At 63.0% G+C, this 9,001-nt stretch overlaps 1 protein-coding gene across 4 annotated transcripts in view; it reads left to right on the forward strand.

Annotated features, from left to right (window-relative positions):
- The window catches only part of NAP1L4 (nucleosome assembly protein 1 like 4), a 41,993-nt gene extending 37,918 nt beyond the window's left edge, over positions 1 to 4,075 (forward strand). For 3 of the 4 annotated variants that reach the window (XM_032879750.1, XM_032879752.1, XM_032879753.1), the window contains one exon: positions 3,734 to 4,075. In XM_032879750.1, coding sequence (XP_032735641.1) covers positions 3,734 to 3,772 — 39 coding nt within the window. In that variant the 3' untranslated portion in view covers positions 3,773 to 4,075. Of the gene's footprint in view, positions 1 to 531; positions 566 to 3,733 lie in introns of all 4 variants that reach the window. The other variant, XM_032879751.1, reaches the window with a different exon arrangement.
- The last annotated feature ends 4,926 nt before the right edge of the window (positions 4,076 to 9,001 follow it).

Below are 9,001 nucleotides of genomic sequence, written 5' to 3' on the forward strand. Positions count from 1 at the left end.
TCTGCCTTTTGGGGTGTTGCCGTGCACACTCACGGTTTGGATTCACAGGCAGAGACGGAGGGTGGTTTGTGGTGGGGGCTCCATGACTCCATCACTTGTCGCTTCCTTCTGTGGTTTGTCCTTTTCTGTCTCCTGCCACGTCTGCTTTCTGGAAGCGCCTTTCCTCACGAGTCAGCCGGTACCGTGGGGGGTTGTCAGGACTGGTGCTCCCTGGTCTCCACGAGTGCTGTCGGTTGGGGGGAGGTGAGGGTCCCTGGTGGGAGGCGCCGGGACTGCCAGCCCTGCGCAGCCAGGAGGGCCCGAGGCTTGTCCTTTGGGGGCTGGTCATGTCCGAGTCTGCACACGGGCAGACGAGGGAGGAGGGTGTTTTGGTATTAAATGTACAGATGTGGTGGGTTGGGGTTGCTCATCTCAGGCTGGAGGACTTGTAGCCCTTTGTGTCATGAGAAAGGGGCTGTTTCCGCCTGTATAATCTTGTGTATTTTGTTTTCTTTTATGCTGACACTTCCTTTCAATTTTTTCTCCATTTAGGTGTAATTTTTGTCTGTTATTCATGCATTTTTAGGTAAGGTGGAATTCCATTCATTCCTAATCCAATCTTCTGATCTGTGCTTGATAACAGTGCCTTATTGTGACTTTGTGAATAGAGGGGAGGCTGCTTCCCGGGCACGCTGGGCGCGCGCAGGGCTGACCACAGTGCGTTCAGAAGAGCGGAGCGCGCAGGCGTCCGTTGCGTGAGCTTCTGAAACCGCCTGTCAGAAACCACGTCCGGCTCCTCGCTGAGCCCACGGTTGGCTGCTGACCAAGTCACAGGTGTGACTGGTGTGGCATTTCTGTTGTGGGCGGGCCTGTCCGGCAGGAAGAACACAGGGCGCAGGGACCCGGGAAGTGAGCACCAGGCCTCGGGAAGCCCGTGTTCACGCTGGCTGCACCCCGCGTGGCGGGTAGCAGCTGCTGTGCTCTTTCTGTCCGTTGTCTCTACTTCAGTTCAGGTGGGGTGCAGACCACTCGGTCATAGAGGGCCACCTGAACTTGGAATGTGCTGGTGTTAATAGCCCCTGTGGCGTGGGCCGTTGCGTCTCTGTTCCAGCCATCCGTTCCCTCCCTTGTGGGACACGGTCCTCCCGGGGGCAGAGCGGGGGCAGTGGTCCAAAGATGCTCCGGGAGGCAGGTGCCGTGACGGTCACCCCTGGGAAGTGGCCGGGGGGGCCGGGGCTGGTGCCGAGGGGCCGCCGTCCGTGTGGGGAGCAGGACCTGCGAGAGCCAGAGCTGTGTGCCGCAGCGGCATGCCGGCACCGACAGCCACGAAGACCACGGGCCTCTGAGAGTCTCCGCGAGGCCTTCCTATCCCGCTCATGCGGGCTCGCTCTCAGAACTGGGCAGAAGCGCACTCACCTCCTGGCAAGGCAACGTGGTAACGAGGGGAGGTGATCGTAGGCCGCAGGTCCTGTGTGTTGAAGGGGACGGGTCTGATCACTGATGTGGACAGGACAGCGTGTTCCGTTGCCCTTGTTTCCTGCCGCCCCACTTATCTGAACAGCGTCCCCCCCAAGACCTGCTCTCCCCCCGCCACCAGTCATGGGAAGGCATCCCTTACCTGTTCAGCCTGTCTCTGGGTCAGGGGGACCCTCCTGTGGCATAGCCACCGGGCTGCCCCAGGCCGGCAGCTGCTCTGCTGCAGGGGCCCTGCCCTCTGCCGTCCCGCAGGCTCTTGGGCCCCGGCTGTGGGCCCCTGGGAAGCTCTAGGGGCCAGCCGTGTGCACGGTGGCTTATTTCCCCCCCGCTTCTGTTACAACACGGCTTTGCACTGGCTCCCTGACGTGCAGGATTTGGGCTGTTCGTTTGTGCGTTGGAAACACCGGACTCCTCTCCCATGATAATCAGGGCATCGGATGACCAGGCTGCCATCGGACTTTGTGGCCTGAGACCGAGGATGCAGGGTTTAGTTGTCGTCCTGTCTCGGCCTGTGTCACAGGCTGAAACCCAGCGGTGTCTCGTTGATAAAATTCACGTCGGAAGCTTTGGGATTGTCTGTTGACTTTACAGCCTAGGACGGACAGGTGTCTGTGTGGAAGCTGTCCCCAGAGGTGGGGCCGCCTGCCTGCCTGCCTGCCAGGGGAGTGTCAGCGGAGCCCGTCACCTCCAGCAGGCTTTATCCCCCAAGCTACTGAACGTGTTTTTAACGAAAGGATAATGCGTTTTCCTGGTTAACAGCATCTGCAAGGACGCGCAGCGCACTGTAGATTGTGTCGCGCCTGCTGTGGCGGAGCGCTGCCCGTGTCCGACGCGTCGTCCACAGACGGGCAGAGCAGGAGTCGTCCCTCCCGGGCTGTGCCCCCGCCCCGTTCCTACCACATCACCCTGCAGGGCCACTTCCTTAGCTCCGTCTTCTCCAAGCCGCTTCCTTCCTGCAAACGCAATTGTGGGAACACGCGCGCTTCTCCCTTCACCCTTCGAAAGCCGCCTGCCCTCCCCTGCACGCTGCGCTCCGGCCACGTGGAGCCCGGTGCGCCTCCCGCTTCCCCGGCCACTCCTGACAGCCGGGGCTGCCTGCAGATGCACAGTCCGATTCTGATCTTTTCCCGCCTGGATTTCTGGTCAGATGTGTTTCATTTGGGGGCCTGGGTTCGTTCTTTAGCAGAATTTCAGATGCGCATGTGACGCCCAGGCCAGGACCCCCCTCCCAGGGTGGCCTGTTCGTTGCTGGGCAGAGACCTGGGGCATCCTGGCCGCATCCCTGTGCTTTTTCCATGAGACTTTCTTAGAGTCAGGTCCAAGGTCACGGTTTTGTCCTTCTTACATCCTCAACACGTGATTTTTTTCATATCAGAAGTGTAACTTCTTGGAGAACGGGATCCCAGTTTCAGCCATAGAACATTCATTATCTCCCTGTTTGTGGGGTGGTGTTTTTTTTTTTTAAGACTCCATAGGCTTTGCAGATTGTTCGAAAATAATTTGTAATCTTGGCAGCCAAGAATTAGAGGCCACTGATGAGTACGTGTATTTGCCCGGAATGGTGGGTGATCTGGTGGCCTGGGTCTCAGGCTGCGATGCCGGCCTCCCCACAGACCGCGTGGGCCTGCCGCATGTGCTCCGAACGCGGAGAGCGGTGTTAGACTATCCCGACGGGGACATGCTTCTCTGCCGGGGGGGCCGGTCTCTCCCTGCTGCCTTTCTGGAGGGATAGAATTCCCACTTGGGGAGGGGCCTGGGAGGACCGAGGCTGTGTGTGGAGCTGTTGGTGTGGCCTCCTGGCTGTGGGCTGCTGCAGGGGCTGGCGGAGCTACTGGGCCGCCTTGGCCCACCGTGGAGTGGCACCTTTTCATTTCAGGTGCTGAGCCTGCCTTGAGGCAGGGGACAGAAAGGGGAGCCGGCTGGTGTGTCACGCGGGCAGGGTCGGGGGGCTTGCCCGAGACGCCGAGGCTGCCATGTCGCGTTGGAGTGTGGCTCCCCTGACACTGATGTGTGTCCGTGACCCTGAGGCGCTCCTCCTTCCCGGTGCCTGGGCCATGACTTACACTCCGGGCTTGTCTCCCAACAAGAAAGGCAGCCCCGGTGAGACTGTTTCTGGGAAGTTGGCTGCTGTTTTGTTACTGCCGTAGAAGTACGTCTGCGGTAACCGTTTTTTCAGTAAGAACGAAGGTAGTAAATCGAGTCTTGGCTTGCGCTGTTGGTTGGAGGTACCGGGTGGAGGACACCAGTTTCCTAAAGTCCTGTCTTCTCTCGTTGACAGAAGGAGCCCAGCCAGCCCTCGGAGTGCAAACAGCAGTGAGGAGCGAGCGCCCCCCGGCGGTAGCGGCGGGACTTGTGGCGGCGGCCCCAGCACCGTAGCGGCGGTGCTTTCTTCTAACTTGTTTTCAAGTGCATGATTTTGACTTTAACTTTTCCTTTATCCTTATTATTTTGCTTAACCTGTACAGTGGCAACTTAAATGCATTTCAGAAATAGGAGGTTTGATTCCAGCACCCTCTACGGCCTTGGGTGCAGCCCAGTGGACTTTCCCAGGCCCTGCCTCCGGGAGGGCCCCACGGACCCCGGGGGAAGGGGGTGGCGGAAGGGCAGGCGGTGCCGAGAGCAGATGTCTGGGGAGGGGGGTTCCGGGGCCTCTAGAACCAGTCACGCCCCTCCGCGGTCGGGCTGGATTCTTCTTCCCTTGAAGAAACCTGCGCGCTCTGTGTCTCCACCTCTCGGTCTCCTGTGCTCTAGCGGTCTCAGGAGAGCTGCTGGGCGTAGGGTCCTGTTCTCCGCAGCACACTCCGTCTCTGGTCTGTGTCCCTCGGGGTGCGGCAGGGGCGGCGGTGCGCCCCAGCCCTGAGGCACGAGTGTTTGTGGTTCATTCTCATGTTTATTTATTCTTTCCTGGTGGCGAGGGCTTGGGACGCTTGCTGTCACTTGTCCTTACGCTCTCAGGAACCATGTGTGTGACGGGTGACCTGGCGACTCGCCCGGCGGGGGTGGTGGTGGCTCCCAGGGGAGCAAGGCCTGTGGAGAAGGGACCTCTTTCTGTCCTGCCTGCGGCTGAGGGCGGGAGCTCGTTTTCATGACATACAGACCGCCTGGCTCTGGGGGGTGGCGGGCCTGCGGGTGCCGGTGAGGGGCCGGGGCTGGGACGTGCTGCTGTCCTTCTGGTGTGTCCACGTCAGGTCTTGCCTTCGCACTGCCCCCACGTCTTGGCCCCATGCTCGTCTTGTTCTAAAAGCCCTGGGTTCAGAGCGACCTGTTCTTGCTGGCGTGTGGGGTTTCTGAGTGTGCGACCATGGTCTCTGGCAGCCGGGGCCGTGTGTCCACACTGTGACCAGGCCTGTAGAGTGCTCGGCCTTACTTCTAATAACATTTGTAACTGAATACGGTGTTTTCGATTTGTACAGAACAGTTAGAATATTCTATTAAAGTTGTGAAACATGGAGCCAGCTCTGTGCGCAGTCTCTCTGGGAGGAGCGGGCGTGGGGGCGCGGCCCCTGCCCACTCCGGCCGCTCTCGGCCGTGACTGGGCGGCCTCCTGGGCCCTGCAGATGGGCAGGCCCGGACTGGAGGGCTCTGCTCTTCCGCGTCAGCCGGTTCTCCGGAGAGGACTGCGTTTGGTTTGCCCCTAAGGCCTGCGGACCCACTTCACAGTCTGGGTGGACTTGGGGTCCCCCCCAGCAGTACACCATTTCTCTCGAGAGTTTGTGGGGCTGTACCTTTCAGATCCGGAAGGTTCCAGGAGGGAAAGTTCCTGCATAAAGCCCACTTCTGTCTGTCTTCTCACTGGTACTTTCCCAGCGGAACCTCCGTTCCTTCCTGAGAGGGAGCGCTCCCCCCAGAGACGGGTGTCGCACGAGCCCTGGCTCAGCACGTGCCCGGGGCAGTGCAGCTGCCCAGCGAGGGTAAGCACACAGCCGCGCCTCCCACGGGCCAGCCGCCGGTGCCCAGCTCACCCTGAGCCTGTCTGGGGGCCTGGCTTGTCCCTGGGAGTGGCCACGTGAAGGAGCGGGAAGTGCTGCCCAAGGGTTCGGAACAGCCGGGCTTCCAGTGTGCCCTACACAGCTAGAGCCAGAACATTCTCGGTTCTTGAAGTTCCCGGCCCCCCACGCCCTACTCAAGAAGCCTGCGGGTGCCGGAGGTGCCTTGTTCCCGCTGACACGGGATGAGAACCCCATCCCCCGAGGGCGGTCGGCGGAGAGGACACGTGAGCACAGGGAGCACCTCTTGACCTCCGGGGCAGCTTCTCATCCCTGTGGACCCTGACTGGCCAGGGCTCCCCAAGTTCTCCACATGTCCTGTTGTCCTGGAGCGTCCAGAGTGCCAGCAGGGATGACGCACAGTGCTGTGCTCGGTGATGGTGGCACGTTGGCAGGGACGGCTTCAGCTCTGGGAGCACCCGTCCTGCTGGCCCAGGGGTCACTGAGCATGACCTTTCCGGGGGATCCTCTCCGCCGGCTCCTGAGCCTCCGCGGTGGGTGATGGAGGCGCCTTCACGGCAGCAACAGCACTGCTCGGCCTGAAGGCTGCGAGGCCTCACCGAAGAGACGCGGGGCACGTGGGACGAGCGCCCTCGGATCGGCGCAGTGCGGGCTGGCGCGGTGCTCGGGGCCCCAGGGGCTGGGCTCTGGTGGAGCCCCCTCCGCCCAGCGGCTCCTAGGGATTCGCCGGAAGTCGACATGTGCTGCCTGGGCTGGAGTCCACGCCACACGCGTACACGGGGCGCCTGGCCGGCGTGTGCTGCAGTGGCGTGGGATGGCGGGGCTGGGGGGAGCCGGTGCCTTTCCTCGGAGACTAGCCGAGTCCGTGCCGCCGGCCCGTGGCGGACATGGGCCGTGCCTGAGATTGTGGTCCTGAGGAGCCGCCAACGGGCAACCCTGTGTGGGCTCGCATCCGGCCACCCGGGCTCCGTGGGAGCGGCAGCTGGGCTTGCTGGCTCTCCGCGGCGACCTGCGCGGTGCCGGCAGACCAGGCGTGTGTTCTCGTCTGACCAGCCCGGACGGACGGTGGGAGGGGTGTCTGGATGGTGGCTGTCTCTGGAGGCCCTGGGTCTTGTTTCTCTGTGGGAGAACAGGAGTGTGAGTGTGTCACCACCACCCCCGTGTGGCTTCCATCATGGAGCTCGGTCCCTGGGGCCTGCAGGACCTCAGCCTGGCGTATCTGGATGGCAAGACTCCAGCTCGAAGCCCTGAGAAGCTGTGCCTTCCCCCACCATCCCTTGTGGCACTGCCTCCTGGCCTGTCCGCAGAGCTGTCCGCTGGCCAAGGAGCCTGGCATCCGTCCTCCATCCGGGCCTCTGCTGGCAGCCCAGGGAGACTGCCGGAGGCTCTGTGGGGTCATTCAGGCCTTGCTGCTTGCGCCGGAGAGGCCCAGAGCCGCCAGGAGCCAGTGGGGAAGGGGGCATTGCGGCGGCTGTTCTGGGCGATTGCTGGCTCTGCATGGGTCAGGCCTCTGTCCCCACTGACCCCCTGAATTGCCTGGAGCCACCTTTGCATCCCCCTTCTGGGCTGGGCCACCACGATGCTTTTCAGAGGGTTCCAATGACCGTCCAGGGCCACCTTTCATCCCCGCGGGCTCTGCGGCCCACACTCTCCTTTCCTCTGTACTCCCTCCTTAAACTGACCGTCCTGCGCGAGACTGGGCCCAGCTGCCAGGCCTGTCCTCGCTGGTTTGCCCTCCCCTGCACCCTAACCTGTGCGGGCGGCTCGGTGCCGGCGGAGTGCAGGGCGCACGCCCAAAGTGGAAGGCCCAGCCTTGGCTGGGGGGAGCCAGATACAAAGAAGGGCCTGCAGACGACTCATTGTTGTGGCTTCTGGAGGCTGTGGGATGGCCGGGGCCCGGCGGCAGGGTGACCAGGACACCCCCGGGGAGACAGGGACTCTGGGAACTGCTTCACTTGGGAGTGTCTGGTTGAATATGGAATAGGAATCGTGGCCACCCAGGGCCAGGTGGGTGGCAGAGGTCACCCCCACCTCGGCTACACCTGTGGCAGGTGGCTCTGTGTCCACATCGTCCCTCATCTGCAGCACCCGCCCCACACCCTGCAGTGGCCAGCAGTTCCTCTCCCCGAGTGCTAGCCCAAGTCAGCCCTGTGGCTTGTGCTCCCGGAGAGCGCCTGGGCCCGGGGAGGTGAGGCCCAGACGTCCGCCGGCCTGTCTCGGTCGATCTGCCGGTCTCTGGCCCACTCTGCTCAGGGGTCTTCCCTGTCTCCTCTGCCCCCGAGTGCCCGGTGGGTGATGGGGAGCAACACGGTCACTGCAGAGGAGAGCCTAGGGCAGCAGTGGGAGACGTGCCCTCTGACCCTTCGCTGCGCAGCCCAGGAAGGGCTCTGCCCGAGAGCACTGTGCCCGGCGTGGGCCACCCTCGGCTCCGTGCCAGCCACGGCTGAGCTTCGGCCCCTGCCCTGACGCTCTTTCAAGCGGAGGAACTGGTCGCCTTTCTCTGCAGGCAGGCACACCCCTGCTCCAGCCACCGAGCACAGCTGCCGGTGGGGGAGCCCCAGGGACCCCAGACTCCGTTACTGGGCCTCCCACCCGCCAGGAGATGCTGGCAGGCAGTAGCCCCCGGTGCCAGGGGCTCCAGGACCCTCAGCTGACCCCGGCTGGGCTTTCCATTCTTCTGAATTTAGTGTGATCCTCCTCGCTGGCCAGGGACCCCCCACCACCACCAGAGGTCACAGTGGTGGGTGAAGCCTACATTCCCAGGTGGGTGAGGCCTAGACACCTCCTTGAGGCCAAGTCACCTTGGTGCACCAGGGCGGAGCCCCTGTCCACCCCCAGGATGTCACCATGGTGCCACTCGCGGGGCCGGCAGGGTCCAGCTGACTCAGCTCAGGGAGGGTGGCGGCCGGATGTTCCTTTCCCTGATAGCCCAGCAGGCTTGCCTGGCCCGGCTGGGCTTCTGTAGGCCCTGGAGACATGGGGTGCCCCTTCCCACACACGGGCCGGGGGCTTCCCGAAGCCCAGGAATGTCAGTGAAGCTCCGTGGGTCTCAGCTTCTGCTTCTGGAACATGGGGAGAACCCTCCCTCCCGGGCACAGGCCAGAGGCCTCAGGAGAGAAAGCCCAGGGCACATGGCTGCAGCCGCCTCCCTTCCCAAAGCCTTGGTCCAGGCAGAGCCGCCCACGTGGGTCCTCGGCATCGCCTGCCAGTGTGGAGCCGGGCGGGGCGTTGTGGGGGGGTGTGCTTGGGGACGGGAAGGCCTCTGGGACGCAGGCCAGCAGGGAGGCCGTTGGGTCCCTACCTGACCCCATTTCTGGCAGGGGCTGGAAGTTCCCAGGAGAGCTCCCGTCCTGGAGAGAGGAGAGCCGAGCAGAGGAGGGGGCTGGGAGGTGTTCCCCCCGGCACAGCCCTGGGAGGAGGACAGGGGGGACCCGCAGCAGCTCTGGGAAGTGTGGGGCTGGGGGTTCACCGTGAGGCTTCTGGCCGCCAGATCTGGGAGGGGATCGATGTGTGTTGTTCCCGGCCGTGGGATGTGTGGTGCTGTCCCCGTAGCCCAGGACACTCACGAAGGTAGTCGCTGGCGTCCGGGTAAGGCGCTC

The sequence above is a fragment of the Lontra canadensis genome, unplaced genomic scaffold (assembly GCF_010015895.1).
Source record: "Lontra canadensis isolate GAN:19392208 unplaced genomic scaffold, GSC_riverotter_1.0 scaffold66, whole genome shotgun sequence".
In the NCBI taxonomy this organism is placed as follows: Eukaryota; Metazoa; Chordata; class Mammalia; order Carnivora; family Mustelidae; genus Lontra; species Lontra canadensis.